This window comes from Pelmatolapia mariae, linkage group LG16_19 (genome assembly GCF_036321145.2).
Source record: "Pelmatolapia mariae isolate MD_Pm_ZW linkage group LG16_19, Pm_UMD_F_2, whole genome shotgun sequence".
NCBI classification, from domain to species: Eukaryota; Metazoa; Chordata; class Actinopteri; order Cichliformes; family Cichlidae; genus Pelmatolapia; species Pelmatolapia mariae.
This window is the reverse complement of record NC_086241.1, coordinates 55,359,464-55,377,013: the sequence shown is the minus strand read 5'-3', so window position 1 is coordinate 55,377,013 and position 17,550 is coordinate 55,359,464. Positions and strand designations below refer to the sequence as shown.

At 40.0% G+C, this 17,550-nt stretch overlaps 1 protein-coding gene across 1 annotated transcript in view; it reads right to left on the bottom strand.

Moving 5' to 3' along the window:
- The window catches only part of dph6 (diphthamine biosynthesis 6), a 56,915-nt gene that overhangs the window by 15,152 nt on the left and 24,213 nt on the right, over positions 1 to 17,550 (bottom strand). The window contains exons 8-12 of the mRNA XM_063499885.1: positions 17,420 to 17,513; positions 15,449 to 15,599; positions 14,945 to 15,070; positions 11,280 to 11,409; positions 10,981 to 11,155 (exon numbers count right to left, since the gene is read on the bottom strand). Of these exons, the coding sequence (XP_063355955.1) occupies positions 10,981 to 11,155; positions 11,280 to 11,409; positions 14,945 to 15,070; positions 15,449 to 15,599; positions 17,420 to 17,513 (676 nt within the window). The remainder of the gene's footprint in view (positions 1 to 10,980; positions 11,156 to 11,279; positions 11,410 to 14,944; positions 15,071 to 15,448; positions 15,600 to 17,419; positions 17,514 to 17,550) is intronic.

The following is a 17,550-nucleotide window of genomic DNA, read 5'->3' as shown; positions in this document are numbered from 1 at the left end:
CATTTTTTCCCTCTCTGTGAGGCGCAGACAGTAGAACGTATGTAAATGTACTCAAGAAGCGCCTGGCTGTGTCCACTCCCAGTCCTTAACAGTGTCTCGTTTCAGACTGGTGTGTCTGAGGTGTTTCTAATTGCAGTTTGTGTCAAAGGGTTTCCAGAGATGACCAGACAGTGCTAGACTATATTCACATCGGTGTCGAAGCCCTCTGGGCCCCCATCCCGTTGAAGACATCTCCAAGTGTCATTAGCAGAGCCTTGGAATGGTATAGATGAACTAGGCAGGCCTGGATAAAATGACCTGGTATTGATGAACAGTCAGGCTTTTCTGCCTGGTTCCAAGGACAGAGAGGTGGAAAACTGCTCCACCACTCCTATCAGATATGCTAATGGTCACATTTCTCCCCATTGAGACCTCATGCATAATTTAACTAGGAAAATGATAATACAAAATGTGTAAAATAGGTTAGATTAATATGGTGTAACTTTTCCTTTATCCAAGGACATATAACAAAGCTAATGGGGCAATGGCAGTACAATATCAGCTACACTGTCAGTAATTAAATGCAAAATGTAATTAATATTTGGGAAATTTAATTTGTTTAAATGCTGTTGCATGTTTTTTTATAGTGAAGACTAACCACAGAGTAAGAGTAAGTAAAAGGCAACTTGTTCATTGTTGAAGCTTTACATTGCGAAGGACTGATGATGATTTTTGAAAGCTGGAAAATGGAACAGAATAAAATGCTAATATTGTATGATGTGTAAGAAGCACTAGACTACATGTAAACCCACAATACTGCGATTAAATTTGATCTGAAACCTTAAATTGATGTATAAGTTATAAAAAACACTTTTATTGGAAAATTCTTGGGTTTACTTTTAATCCCATATGGAGCATTTTTAATGTGACAAATTTTTCTTTGGTAATTTTCTTCTTTTCTTGAATACTTTAGGGTTGGCAAATAGCTCAAAATAGTTCAAAATCTGGGGATCAAAAACTGAGGTTGAAGTTTTGTTGAATGTATTTAAGTGCATATATTATTCCTGCTTTTTGGCGCGGATTTGATATGCAACAACCGTTTAATCCTTGTGTGGTGGATGGCAGTTTGTCAGGGATGTGTGCTGTGATTTCATCTCAAACTGGCTTCAAGTCAGTGGGGTTCTTTCAGCATTAGTGAATTCAAAGCAGATCACGTCTGGGAGTGGGAAATGATAAGAAATGGGCTCGTGTTGTGCCGCGCCCTGAGGAAATCCTGCCTCTTCTGACACCTCATTTGGAAAATACAAACCTTTCAGGAGAACCACAACCTTTCTCCCTTCTACCGAATCTTTCACCATGTTAGTCTTCTCATTTAAGGCTTCATGGGAAGGGGAAAAGATATTTGCCTTTTTTCTTTATTCCCTCCTCTTTTTTTCCACTCTCTTTATTTTTGTCATCCTGTTTGTGTTCCAGTTTGAGCCTAACCCCTGTATGCTCAACTGTCAGATGACATCAGTGTTACTTAAACTGCGACATAAATAGCCATATAAACTGCACAAAGAAAGAGAAGTACGAGGCATTTCTGAATGCGTTCTCTCAGGTCTAAAATGGAACATTTATTTTGAAAGCAATCCATAAACATATGTTGAAAACACAGTGACAATTTTAGCAAAATATGCAATATTACGCAAGTATAATGACCCATTGTTGAAGCAATGTGTGGTCAGTCTGAGGGGCACTGGCTATTCCCCAGCCCCCCACCTTCACTAAGCTCATCTGTATTTTTATTTTCTGTCTGTTATGTCTGCCCTCGACATGCCTACTCCATACACAATGAACCTTGTGGAAGAGTAACACTGCCATGCCAGCTCTAGTCAACTTAATGCTGGTCAGGAGCTGCCAGTCAGTACTATAACCAAGGTCAGAGGAGCTTGACTGCTGGATGCCAAGGGACACACACTGGAACATCAACAGGCATAAACAAAAGACAAAACAAAAAAAGTAAATGCATCTTTCCCCGTCATAAAAAATGTAAACTTAAAAAAAATAAAAATAAAAATATGTGTTGCGTTTTGCTGGACACATTTATTGCTGCTAAAATGATGTTAAACTTAAGAAATACGATCAAATAAACATAACAAATACCTCAAACTGATGTAATATAATTGTCTGCTGCTTCAGACTACTGTGCCACACCAGAGTTGGGTTGAAAATGAAGAGTGATGGAGGGGCATGGTTTTTCATTGCGTTAGGCAAAATGCCCTGCTGCCTTCAACTGTCCCGACCTCACATTTTTTGACAAATTGGTTGTGAGGCTTTTACGACTGATGCACATATCGCAAAAATCATTTCTGCCAAGCTTCCTCTATGACCTGCCCGTGGGACATGACAAGCCTCTCCATGCATCGCTCTATCAAGCCGAATCTTTCCAGGACAATGCAAATTATGACAAATTCCATCATCCTGCATTATGCGCTTTCCCGCTAATCTCCCTAATTCGAGAGAATCGGGGAGGGTCTCGCTGTTTCAGCTGAGGGGCATGTTGTCTGACTGAATGATGCTGAAACTACAACCCTCATCCCCCGTTCTTTCTCCCTCCCCAGCTGTGACCACCTCGTCTCTTCTGTCTTTTCATATTTTTCTTTTCCGTGAAGCAACATTTCTTAGTCTGGCTGGTAAGAGAAGCGCCAACTTAACCTGGCCACAGAAGAATTATGTCAAAATAAAATGCTATAACGCAACCATTAAAGTGTAGCTGTCAGGAGTGGTGAAGTTAAACAAGTCTGTGTGTGAGTGTATATGAGGTATAACCAGAACAGGACCACGGTGTGAAATGCCTATTCTGCATGACACAGGCTGAATCAATCATTCTGTGTCGCAGCAACATGAAGCTGCTAATCCAGAGAGAAAAGTCCATACACATACACACATCCTGTCTTGCCCATCCTCTTGAAAATTATTTTTTTGCAGTGGACACAATGTGTAGCTTGGTGTGGAAAAATAAACAACAAATTAAACATTTAAAATAAGAAGACTAGCTGACAGAAATATGATGGAGAAACTGCAGCGCAGAGCAAACGAAATGTATTCCTTCTTCATCTCAACAGATGGCAGTATGACTGCATTAAAAAGGCAGCTGGCACATCAGCCATGGCGCAGATACTGTATAAAGTCCAGTCAAAGCACGGACAATCTGACCAGACAGCATCAGAGTCTCCGTGGATTTTCTTTTCGTTTCTTTCTTTCTTTTTTTTGACCAAGTTAAAATATTCACAGAAACAAGCCACAAATACCACTGATGAATTGCAGGATCGTGGATTAAAAACAAACAAACAAAAAAAACAATAGGAGGAAAATATATTTTTAACATTCACTTGATTCCACTTTGTATTTTTTCATTTTGTCAATGAAACGCCAACATAGCTGCAACGTGACATTAATAATATAAAGAGGAACAAATCAAAATCACAAAGATGAAAAAATATTTTAGTAAGAAAGGGCACAAGGATGGATAACATCAAATAATAAACTATCATGTATTATTCCTACAGTATGAGTATTGTATAATAATATAACACTATAGGAAATTATAAAAATGCATGGTTCGTAAAATGCACCAAATCCTAGGTGAAAAACCTAGGAGAAAATTAACAGCTGTGTGAGTGCATCAAATTTAGCTCAATGCATTTTGGCATGCAGAAGACATTGTGCAGTCTATATTATATTAAATGAACATCTCAAATTCATCATATTACACATACACACAGTGCCTGACATTCTCTTTCATAAAAGTTCTATAGGAAAAATTAGAAGGAAAAAAAAAAACATAATAAAAGTAAACATGCTGACACATGCCAAAAAAAGAGGAGGCAGTATATTATTCATCTGCAGTACTTTTACCTCAGCAAAGCATACTTTGATGACAATGGCATTTTGAAAAATGAATAACCCAGGTTTGAAGCTACTACTTACAAGAACTGCTCTATGTGAAATTTATGATAGGTGAGGGTGTAAAATTAAAAAGATGCAATACTCATTTCTAAGCTAGTCACTTACAGCCATGTTTAATAAGTTGAACTTGTGAAATAGCTGAAACACAGGCATAACAAATATAGAAATAGCGTATAATGGCAGCTGTATTAAACTCTTTTCAATATTGAATTCAATCATCAGTGAGAGTTAGATTCATTTAATGTTTCTGAGCTGACTGTTTGGCTTTAAAGACTTTGGGTAAGAGTAAATTGTTGACAAGGCGGTGGGTTACAATTCCTAATGCTGTTACTTATTACTGTCTGCATGTCACCACACTAGCATGTATGGGTGTTGGTCACTGTATTGTTCTGTCTATATTTGCCACACATGTAGATTTCACAAGAAAAGCGTCTTCCAGACCCTCCTTATCTGTGTGTTTGCGTGTGCGAGTGTGTGTAGGCCCTGTCAGCTATGCCCTCTCGTCACTGCTGGGGGAAGAAACACACCCGGGCAGCTCTGAATATAGTGGCTAGTTACCATAGTAATGGGATGGTCATACGTCTCTCCTCTCTCAGACAGTGATGGAAGTGGACAGGACACGCTGCCATGCTTTTTATGTATGCATTTGGTATTCAGTTATTTCATTCCACAAATAAAAAGCTAAGCCATCCCACCTCTCCTTTTTCTGTATTCAAATAGAGGGGTGAAATGCGAAGTAAATAGTTGGATATGGGGTAATAATTCACACATGGGACTACAAATAATTGATGTGTTTTGACTGAGTGTTTGTGATTGCAATTGTAATAGCGCGAGTGTCTTGGCAGATGTCTGCGGTGGTGGGATCTTTACATGACGCTTTTCAGATGCCTTCTTGATGTCTCTGAACCATTCACCCCTCCACTGCTCATCAGCAGTGACAAAGTGAGAAGCAAACAAGGATGCATTCACATACACACACAAACACATACAGAAATAGCAAACAGACAAACACACACACACATACCATGTGGTTCTCTCAAATTAAAAAGCAGAGACTACTATTTATCAAGTGTAATCATATTCATACACCACAACTGATTACATTAATCTACATATCATTAAATATTCTAGTGCATTCCCTACATACAAACCCCCAAATGTTATATATATACACATATATACATATATATATTAATTTTCTTTTTTAACAAATGGAAGTTTACTTATTTGTAAAACTGCAAAGATGACTGACTTTTGTAGATGCTATCCACTAGAGACATAACTCAGTTTCTTGAGGGAATCAAGGTCTTTGTAGTTTTAATATTTAATTGTGTGTAAAGACACACTTACACAATGTGTGAATACTTATATTAATATATTGGCATCCTTGTCTGTATACTATGTGCATATATAAGGGAAAAAAAGAGAGACGATAACTGTGGCAATGCTGTCCCTGCTTCCCATGGCTTGTTGACATGGACCAAGGCAGTCAGGCACCAATAATACATGAAGAGCTGTTCAAAGGCAATTAGGATCAGTTGTCATGGCTGGGCCCATTAATGAGTGGGAGTGTGGCAGGGGCCGAAGCAGAGGCACAGCGCCGGCAAATGCGACCGCATGAGAGCCGATGTATTCTGACAGATCCAGTCCTTCCCCTGTCCTCGCCTGGTACAAGCTGATACCAGCCTGTACCCACATAGTGCTGCAGCAGCAGCAGCAGCATAGGATAATGTAGCAAAGAACGTCATGCCTTCTGGAAATGACTACTGCCGCGGTAGGTCAGCTTCCACACAATCACAGCAGGAGAGAAAGGGGGGACAAGGGCCAGGGAGGATAGGGCTGGAAAGAATATAATTACCCTTGCTGCTGTGTAGCGCTTCACATAAAACTGCCTCTTCATCAGATTAAAAAGGTAATCTCCTTTGACCTGTCACATATAAGTGTAGACATTTAGAGGCAAAAATGTACATTCCCCGTGCAGTAGCTCCAGCACGGTCCCTAGACGAAACTATGAACCACATTTCAAAGCGGATATATTTCTCAGGATTATATTTGGGGAGGCAAAGGAAGTCCTGTTTCTGTAATATAGGAGAGATTATGTGTATATGTTGTCTGTATGCAGGTAAATATTTGACAACATTTGTTAGGTGTACATTTACTGATGGTTTGAGATGATGCGTGTACGCTCAGGTGTTTATTTTGCTTGCCTTTGCATACATATATATATCTATTTGCATCTTGCTGAGTTTAGCATGACTGCTGTGTACCTATCCTGTCAATCATGAGTGTATTACATTGAGTCAGCTGTGACTTTTTTTAATGACCAAACCAGTTTACCTTGTCACTCACACAGAGCCTATCGCAAAGAGCACACAGGTGTGTGTGTGTCTGTGTGTGTCCTTGTAAGACTCGGCCTCAGGGCATACAGCCGACATGCCACTGCGGTAAGGTCTTACCGGGTTTGATCATTGTGTTTCGTGTGTGTCCAATTCAAGTGGAGACAGTTGACCCTGGTGTTAGGGTAGGATAACTAAAGCCTACATAGATAGACTCGGATGATGCATAGAGACAGGGACTGAATCAATGATTGTTTGGGAAACGCTCTGAGGTGAAGCTTGACTGTCAGTTAAAACCTTTCAGACTAGAAAGACAAAAGGTTCAATTCATTGCACATAATTCAGGAAAGGAAACAAGCAGCCTATTCTCCCTGTGCTTATTCTCAGTGAAATAAAAAGAAAAAAAAAACAAATCTGTGTTAACATCCTCTTCTGCAACTTAGGAGCAAGTAACTACATGTGCTAAAGAACACCGCAGCTTCAAGTAGCCTTCAATCTCACGACTGCTGAAACCACTGAGCCTTCAAGACCTCATTTTTCATCGACTCAATTACTCGACAACTGTTCCCCTCCTGGCCCAACCCGTTTCCCCCCTCCCCGGTTCATCTTCCCTCCTCCTTAGTTGGAAGTGATCATTTGTTCTTTTATTAAAGTTGATAACATCCCTTGCATTGTCTGAGCATTCAAGCTGGAGAGCCGCCCCTACTGTTCTAGCCTCCAGCGTTTTCATATTATTGGTGCATTATTTCACGCATGCCCTCCTCTTTTATCAAGCGCTTTTGAAGTAATGTTAATAGACTAGAAAATTGAGACATTTATGAAGTATGGGCCATGTTTATGAAAAAATCCATAAAGTATGACAGGGGAGAGGTGAGATAAAAGCAAGGTTTTAATAGATTATGGCAAACAGGGGAGAAGCGTCAGATGCTGACAGGCACCTCCTCCGAGATCCCTCATTTTTTATGGGATTAATTTTGTTGTATTAGAAATGAAGTTAAATGTCCTAATTAATCTGTTCGTGCTGCATGAATACCTCCCTGAACGCAGATGCGTGCACACACACTGGTTTTTGGCTAATTACTCTTCTGTGGTAATTGAGGTAGATGTAGTCTCTGGATGTAGGCTGAGGAAGTTTCGGTAGGTGGGGGCATATTTGATGTGGTAGGGGCCTGCTAAATTTTGCATGCCGGCTCCTTTACACGAGTGAAAAATTCAGAGTGAGACCCATAAAACGTACCCACATTTTTACCATTTGCCAGTCTTTATTTACTTATTTGTGTACATTTATCTACTGTTAAATTTCTGTTGAAGCTGCAAAGAACATATACACATATTTTTGTTTATTGTGTGTCAGCAGTTTCAGCTGCTTACCGTAAAACCACAAAGTCTATTTTCAGTTGTGTTTGGAAATATTTGTCACATTTCATTCAGAGTTCTTTCATATTGTGTTTCCTCTCCATCTACAATGTCAATTATGTTAAACAGACTTAAAGCAATGTTTGTTATTTAACTTGTATTCAATGCAATTAAACTGAAGCTTTAAACAAGCAGAGCAATTTTCTCTTTTTGTCCAGCACGGGTGGCCCAGTCTGACTTTGACTCAGCCTGACCTCTTAGCTCTTCATCAAAAGGGCCAAACAAAGTTCAGCTCTTTGTTTTTAGACATTCATGCTCCTGTAAGAAGATTATTCAAATTCTACCGCCTGCCTCAACACACTCCTCCCTTTGATACTAATTGGCAGCGTCAGATTCACTTCCCTCCTGATGCCTCACGGTCCACTTTGACAATTTTCAAAATCCAATGCAAATCCTATCGTGGGCTTGTGCACGACAATCTTCTACAATATTGACTGTCACTCACAATTAGGGGAATGAGGCAAGGGGTTAGTGCTCACCAGCAACCTGAGGCTAGCGCAGTCAACTCCCCAAACGTACCTCGCCGAATCTGTTCAGTGAGAATAATGTCCCAGCAAATATCCCAGGGGTGAGCCACTTACCTTAACTGGAAAGAAGAGATGTTTAACAACCATCCAGCTGATAGTTTGTCTGCTCAGACATGGTTTGGGTATCGTACGTGCCTCAGTAAATGTTGCTCAGAAGTGAATGTGACTGAACGGGCAGCATTAATTTAAACAGATCTTGCAAGTAAGAGACCCCTGTTGCTAACTCTGACTTTAGTGAATGATAGACCAATTTGATCCATCTGGCAACTAATAAGCGTAATCTATTATTATTAGTAATACATTTCTGTGTAAAACATGGAACATAGCCAACTAAAAAAAGACTTGTGCTCCTTCCCCCGCCTCCTGCTTCTTTTATGTCACTCCAAAAGAATTGCCTAAAAGCTTTCATAAAAGCATTCCATTACTCGGCTTTGGTTGTAATGAGAAAATTTGTTTTGATATTTTCCAACTGAGAAACATCCTTTGTCTTAATGAATTGATTGCTGCAGTAAAAGACTGAAATTTCTTATATCTTAATTAGATGATGTAAATTGCGTCTAAAACAAATGACAGCTAAATTTTCATTAGATCCCTGACAAACAAGACAGCAAAACAAAACAATTAAAGAGAAGAACTTTGATACAGCTACACTCACTAATAACACGATAAGATTACTCTACAGTTCATATCACAGTGAATTCAACCTGTAAACACATGTCTGTCAGGTATGAAACAACATGAAACATTATAAAAAAAAAGGGCATAAATTAAATTAGTGGTTTTTTTTTTCTTTATGGCTTGCGGCTTTAACCTAAACTGATGCCATATTATATATCAACATACAATACACCAACAGGCCCTCAAGAGGCCCCCAGCTTTGACATTATAAAGGTTAACTAATTCTTTAAATCAAGTCACATCTAAATCTGTCAGCTTTCCAGGCCAAGCCGGCGTTCAGTCAGCCTGCCATTTCAGAAAGCTGAAGCGGAGAGACATGACAAGCTGAGCAGACAGATGAATAGACGAATAGAATTTGAAGGTCCAGCATCCATCAAATGCCAATCCATAATGCCATTCCCTATACCTCCACCAGTACCAAGCCTCAATGTAGAGACCTACTGTAATTAAGTCCTGCAGGGGCAGAGCGTTCTGTCAGCAGCCATGTGCTGTCTTTCAAACCAGTGGACATTTGTCAAAAGAATAAACTGATCCCAATACAGTTGGACATTGATTAGTTTACAGCCTTGACTGACTACCCCAGATTCACATGGTTAGCATTACTATATTCAATCAGATTAATGAAAAGAAAACAATTTACTATAATTGTTAAACAAAGGTAACAGAATTCCTTTTTTATTTTTCCAATTGTTTCCATTTTTTTCCCCCTAGGTTCAACTCATTAACATCATCATCTTAAAAATAGCTGAGCTTCACATAGCTGACTGGATTCTCTGGTCATGATTATGATCTAATAATCTGATATTCATTCCCCCCAACTTCCAATCCCTTTGTATTGTTAAATCCCTCTTTTATTCACTAATTCATTTCCGTGGAACGGAATGTATGAGAAGGTTTCTCACACAAGAGCTCTTTGGTCGCTGTTCTCGCCCTGTCCCTGTTGCCAACACTCACCAAGAAAAAAAGTGTCATTAAGATGGCATCACCATGGTGCTGGTGAGAGGAGGGGTGGGACTGCATGCTTGCTCACAGCAAGGGGGTAATTGTATCAATATGTAAAACTCCCTATCTGTGCTGAAGAGATGTTAATACATTTTTGATCAAATTAAGCCATTGTAGCGTGGAGGAGGAGTAGACACATTGAGAGACCACGCAGGGGTCGTACGAAGCTCCGCGCACAGCTCTGAACAAACTCTTCTCATTGTTTTCTCAAATTGCTTTGGATATGAACGATCATTAGAAGAATGAAAGATTAGATTGCTTTCCAGAGGCAACATCGCATGCACACAGCTGACTTCAATTTCATGTCTCGATGAGACTCCATTGAGGAAATCAAACACTGCTGGCATGTTAAAAGCAAACCTGACTCTGTAGGTTGCATCTCAGGAATCCAAACTGAACTTCGGTGACACACTGGAGAGATATGCCGTCAAGCTCTGAATGAATGGCTAATCCACACATGTTCTCACTCATAGACGGATTTGGCTGCAACATCAAGGACGGTGTGGAGGAGATGGACACTATCCTTGTTGACAGTACCTTGACAAGTGTAATCCTATATAATACACACTGGGTAAACACAACACCAAGCCAACCGTGCAACCACAGCCCACACTTCCTTTTCTCTCCCTTTGAATTCTAGATTCTTTCTGGGTTTGAAACAATATGAAAGAAGTTTGAGTTTTAACTTTACAAACAAGTGCAAAAATGAATATGCACTCCCCACTATGAAAGAGATACATATTTACATGTATACACAACACAAGTCATACAGAACAATCACATGCATACGCACACGTGCATCACTATATAAACAAAAGACAAAACAGATGGACAAGCACAATTTTAATTGCCTTTCAAGAGCGCACAATTACAAAGCATACGAATCACCAGGAAGGTTTGTCAATCATCAGATTAATCCTTGATTATCCTTCTTTAATCTAATCCTATTTTTTGCTTGGTCCAAGCCAAAAATTTACTTTACCATTTGGAAACCAATAATTTCTGTGAATAACAGGGCTGACATGTAAATAGTTATTAATAAGTATATAGAAGAAATAGTTTCCCTTTTGGGGATATTTTTCTAGACTTACTCTGAGGGCCTGGCTGTAGGGTCCGATGTTGGCTGGGGCCCAGTGGGACAGGCTCTGGACATGCAGAGCTTCTCTCTGATTGAAGCAGCCCTCTGCCAGGGGCTCGGTCCAGTCATGGAGGAGACAGTCCATCTGCAGCAGCTGGCCAGCAGGTAGAGGCACCTGGACACACACCCTACACAAAAACAAGAAGAAAACTGGATGATTGCTGTACTAAAAAGAAATAAAATAAACAGAATAAGAATAAGCTGTAAATGCAAGTTTGAGCTGCGTAAATACTGAAGATGTTTTACACTTACCTGGCTGGAGGGTTGATGTCAAAGTGTTTCTTATAGACTGCATTGAGTTCCACAAAATCTTCCATGTTTTTTACGTACAGGTGAACCAGAACAATGTCCTTCATCTTCCAGCCACTGCTGTCCAACTCCCCTATAGACAGTAAATACATTGGAAATGAAAATAATATATTATAAATAAATTACACTAGCCTAACTTTATTACTGCTTGGTTAAAATATGCATTTTTACAAAAGGCTTTTGTGTGCAACATACAATAAAACAACAGTACAGTACAGTCCAAATAAAATCCAAATGCAAAGGTCTGTGGCAAATGAAAGTGTCTCGCTAAGCACCATTACAGTGAAGTCATTAAGTTTCTGGACAGAATGAAAATGAGATTTTTTTTTAATTTTATGGATATTTTTTAATGTTGTCTTTTTACACCACCACAGTGAATTCTACAGTAAACGATAAATATGTTTCAGAGGTTTACCAAAACTTTTTCATTAACTGTTTAGGAATTTCAGCCATTTTTTTATACGTAATCCATTATAGAAAGTATTTACACGATTGACTGACAAGCAGTTTCAAGGTCAGATGATACCTGTTCTCTCCTTATTTCAAGACAAATTAAGCTGATAAGAGATCTTGTGTTGATCAAATGTTGAACATTTGGTATCTTTTTACTGGGATACTTAATATGAGGTCCAAAGAGATATCAACGCATGTGAAGCAGGCCATGATTAGGCTGAAAAACAAAAATAAACCTACAAGAAATACGATTTTGTTTGCAAGAGCTCAGTCCCACTAGAGTAAAAATAGGACAATAGGCAACCACTTTTGATCACAAGGCAACTGTACAGTTCACTTGGTGGGAGGCAACCTGTCTCAGTCCAACTCAGACTGACTGCAATCATTCTCAAACAGACTGGCAAAGGTTAAAGTCAGTCTGCGCTGATGAGTTCTACTCCATCAAATAATGAAACACACAAACATAAGGTTACTAAGGTTTGTGGCTGGTAGTTTACTGCAAATTGCACTAAATTTAACACATTATTTTGCCACTGATATGTATGCGATAATTGCTGATAGGAGTGCTCATTTATTTGTAATCAGTGGGAGAGATGTTATCAGAACAAGTGTATAATTGGCACTTGTGGATGGCTCAAAGCTCTGAGTGCAACTTTGGCACTGCCTGTCCTGCTGATCTTTACTCAGTCCTTTACTCAGTCCTCACATATTCCTACTCTAAGATAATAATAGGAGTTTACTGAAAGAGAGCAGAGCTGAACATAACTTAATGGTGCAACTTAACTTTAATATTTAATATGAAGTAAGTGTCAAAAGGCAACAGCCGAAAATCGCTTTAATTTAAAGAATTAAAAAAACTACAGTAGATTCCTAAGAAAACAGTGCGCTTTGATGATGGCTTTTTTCCTGCTTTCCTGCAGCATGTCACTTTTTTATTTATTTCTTTTTCTAAACACATCACAGGGCTTACAGGGAGTGAAGCATATATTTACTGAAATAAACAGCAGACTTTCAGACTTTGAGAGTTAATAAATATGTAAAAATGACTGGACTCTGTAACATGTTTATGGCATCATGAACCACAAGTTCTAACTGTCAACGAAGGAGTGAACGATGTTTAGGTTTGGATTGATCTTATCACTCAGGAGTTTGGCTTCTCCTTTCTATTGGCCCATTTCTTCAGAGACACAATCATACCAAAGCTTTCTCACTGCAGGATCTGAGATAGCAGCCCCAGTGCACAGCTCCCACTCAGTTTCACACAGAGCGGAAAAACCTGGAGGGATCTGGGACAATAACAATATTTTCATTTACACGTGGAAACCTTGGTTTCTGACAGTATCTAATATCTCATATTTATATGGAGAAATATGGAGAAAAATATGGAGAAAAAATCTTGCGTTCCACCTGACTGTCAGCCCTCAGGACGGCACACAGTCCACAGCAATTTATAACACAAGAATTAACCCTTACAAAACGTGTCTTGTTCGCTTGTTTATAAATGTATAAATTATAAATGTTACCCATCTGACCCAGTGAGTGACCAAGATTGGGTGGGTGGCATGCTGTGTGCCATATTATTGCAAAAAGATTGCATATAATTTCCATCTTGACCCTGTTGAAAACTGATAGGAGACTGCTTTATCGCCATTTTATCCCAGTTTTGTTGTTGTCTTGACATAATAGAGCTGGTCTCCATTATTTCTAAGGCATTGACTGCACATGGTCGCCACCTGGTCTCCATCAGCTGTTTTCCTAATTGTCACAAGCTAGTCAGCAAGACTAGAAATTTCCTTTCAGACAATAAATAATAAACATGTCAGCCATATGAATGAGCATCCTAAACAATCTTACATAAAAAACACAACAACAACCTTACTAATTTGAACCTAGTGATAAATGTGTCACTTTCAACACAGCACAACCCTGAACTGCATCCACTAGTGTTAAAGGATAGGTCTGGACAAGATTCGCATTTGCAGCTATATTTACCAAAAGCCTGAGATTTTTTTGTTTTACTTTTCTGAATCTATTCGGCATAAAGCTATACCTACTACATAGTTACTCAATATTCATGTCATTTTAATTCTGTCACTTTAGTATTTAAAAGGTGGATAGATTAGAAATGTTTTCTGACATTGAAATCTATTGCTTTAAAGTGGTAATGGTGGACCTCTTCTGTAAAGTGCAGTCTAGCACAGTATGCACACACGATGTAGGCTACGGATGCAAACGCAGGCACAAGGGCTCAAAGCAAAGCCTTTCTCGCTACAATCATTTGAAAGAGCTTCAAGTTTGTTTTTCCTTTGCCGACACTAGCGTCTCAGACTACTTCGCCCTCATACAAAGAGGTTGTTCATTAAATATTAACTTGTTTAATATTGTCTCTGCACTGTGAAGGCTGTTCAGCCAAGCACCACGATAAACATTAAATATGCTTTTCATCTTTCGCTCCTCTTTCCCCATCAAAAAAAAAAGAGAAGGAGAAAAAAAGACTGTGATACACTGTAAAAGCCTACACTTTCAAACTTCTGCAGGGAAAAAAAAAAGATAACCCACCCAACACGCCTGCACAGTGTGTGTGTTTAAAAAGCTTTAGTTTTCGTTAATTTGCGATGCTTGTCCTTGCTTGGTGGCCAGCATGCGATCCTGTTCTTGTCATGGACAGTCTTTGACACACATGCTTTGCCTGCTGCCTTGACGAGCACTTCTAAGTAAGAATGACTTGTCAAACTCTGCTACTTCTCCTGGTGTGTGTTTAGCTAACCCAGCGAGGAGAAAGAAAGACACCCAGGGGACAAAATTCTCTCCATGTGTTTCTTTTCATTGGTTTTTTTTTCTTTCATTTTTTTGTTTTGGTGGGTGGGTGTGGAGGGTGGGGGTAAAGTGAGCAGTGCAGCACAGTAAGCCCACCATATTTTTTTTGTTTTTTACTGAACAGCTTACATTACCTCTGGACAAAAGAATTATATTCTACCCCCCTCAACCATATCAAAGATGTAATTTTTATTTGATTGAAGAACACATAACTCATTCAAGTATAGTTTACTTTTGTGTGTTATGTGCTTCTGTGATTTTAGGGAGGCAAAAAAGAATTTTCTAGCAGACCCTTGTGGTTTTCCAGAGAGCTCAACACTTTTAATACTTTCCCTTACTTTGCAGCTGGATGAAAGCTGCCGATGTCTGGCCCTGGATCCCAGAGTCTTGGCTTTGCAGGCCATTGATGCCACAGATCCACTGATAACCTCCGGAACTTCTTAAAGAGCAAGATGGAGAAACGTCTGCATGAAGAGATACGAGATGAAGGGAAAATGTTAGTTTACTTTTTAAAGTATTTTTTCTCTGTTCATAACTTTGAGAAACCCCAAAATGAGAGATCAATCTGTTTGTTTATTCATTTATAACTATTTAAATATTGCTTAAGAGACAAAATGTGCATAAATGGTTTATGTCAGAGGAATTATTAATTCAGAGACTGCCACAAAATGACAGGTCTTGTCAAACAATCATTCAGAAATACTAGCATTAAGATGCTGGCCACATGACACAGATTCAGGGCGCATGCACCACACAAAGATATCATCTGACACACCAAGACATAAATATAGACTCGTGCATGCATATCAGTGCATGCGATTCTCCCAATAAATGAATCTCACCGTGGCCCCACTGACAACTAAGGTCACAGTTTGATGAAAATTCGTGCTGGTTGTCTTCAGCTTGATCAGCATATTCCACCTCCTCAGTCATCTTGTCAATGGCATTTTGGCAAGGACAACTACCATGGGGCAAAGCTCTCGCCACCACATCCTGCAATAAAGCACCACAGGGAATAAATCAGGCCAAATGCCCACCAAAAAGCAAGGAGCCTTCTGCAAAGACAGACAAAACGCTGTATAATTAGCCAATATTTTCAAATACCCCACCAAGTGGGCTGTGTGTGTCAGTCTTTCATGACAAGGACCCAGACACGCATAACTTCAAGGTGAATGAATATGAAACAACATGCTAACATATTCGTGGTTCGGGCGAATAGGGAGTGGTGTTTTCTGATACTGTAGATTCAATCACGCTGGCTGTCAGTCAAAACTCATGACTGGATGGGTGAGACATGTTCTGGATTTCATCTGTTTACTTATACTTTCCCTCTGCACTCTGCTACTTCTTTAAATAACAAATCATTACCATTCTCTAAGGCATACATATTACCTGCCAAATCCTGCTGGGGCATCACATATTTAAATACATATTTCATATCTTCACAACGCCCCCCTCACCATGCCCAACACTCATTCACCCCCCTCATCGGCTGTCAACCGCATTAGGCAATATGATAATCAAATTAATTATACTTCAGCCCCTCTCTCCTGGCCAGCATGAAAAATAGCTTGACTAGCATTAACGGAGGGCAAATGATGGTGGTCCATCCCCACCCCCTGAGCTTGGTGCGGTTTCCTCTAGTGCTGGTGTCACCGCAGATCTGTCACCCTGACGAGAAAAGCTTCAGAAGGCTGAACCAGGGCAGGTTCTCCCCTGGTTGCCCCCGCCCCCTCCGCTCCCACTCGTGCAGGCCCTGGTTCTCCCTGCTCTTCCCCCAGCAACCTAGGGGGGGCTAGAGGGGCTCTGAGAGGCTGTGAGTGTGTTTGTGTGTTGGGGGTTGGAGTGTGGGGAGTTAAAAATTATATAGCTGTAGGGAGTGAGGCTGCAGGGTCACAGAAGATGTGGGACAGGGGTATGTTTTCTGTCCATAACAGTCCCATCCCCCCATCCAGCATCAAGATATACTTACATACATATATAAATACAAACACAAACGCACTCTATTGCACATAAAAACCCACAATGAAACTCACATGGAAATCACATGCTCCACCCTGGAGACATGTTAATCCCACAGTGCAACTTTGAGCTCACAGCACCGTTACACAAGGAGCATTTGCTTTCAGCAGGAACACCGATAAGCCAGTAGGTTTCTTATTAAACTACACAACTTAAAATAGCATAATTGAAAGTAAACATAAATGAAGGCAATGTCTCGATCAGAACTTTCTGGGAATTATTTAAGGATTCTAAAGTTGTGCGCTCTTGCAGACAAAGTAAAATGTTTGCAAATCTTCAAGCCTGTGAGGCCCTCCGCAGCTTCTAATTTACCAAAAGCCAATTGCTACTCCCCCCCACCCCCATCCACAACCCTTGCTTATGTCCGCTTAGCCAGCTACCTGAATGCAAAGTGCCTTAATGTGAGCAGACATGTTTATTAAGCTGGGCCTAGTTTCAGGCTGCAGTGAATATTGCAGACGTCAAAGTAGGCCATGTGGGGCTAGAGGAGAGAGAGTGAGGGATGAAGGGAAAGACCGAAAGCAAGAGTGTGTAAGAGAGAGAGCGCCAGAGCAAGAGAGAGGCCCTCTGGAGGTCGATCTGAACCCTGCCCTGCAGTGCTGTGTTTCTCCTCAACAAAGTTATCAGACACCAAAGGGTTTTGTTCTTGTATTTGTTTTGCCCTGAGAGCAGTTTTAAAGCAATCAATCCCGAAGCGACTCAAACTTTTGCTTGTAAAATTATTGATTCGGCATTGAACGCCATTGATCTCATTTGCAAAACAAGTTATAACTCATGGAAGTTTGACTCACGGTGTCTTTGCTCTCCGTGTGCATTTTAGTGAAGCGCAGGTAGCCAACCGGTGCAAAGGCATCTGCTGAGTGGATCACCGTCTCCGCCGCATCACTGCACAAACGCACAATGAACGTCCATATATATTTGG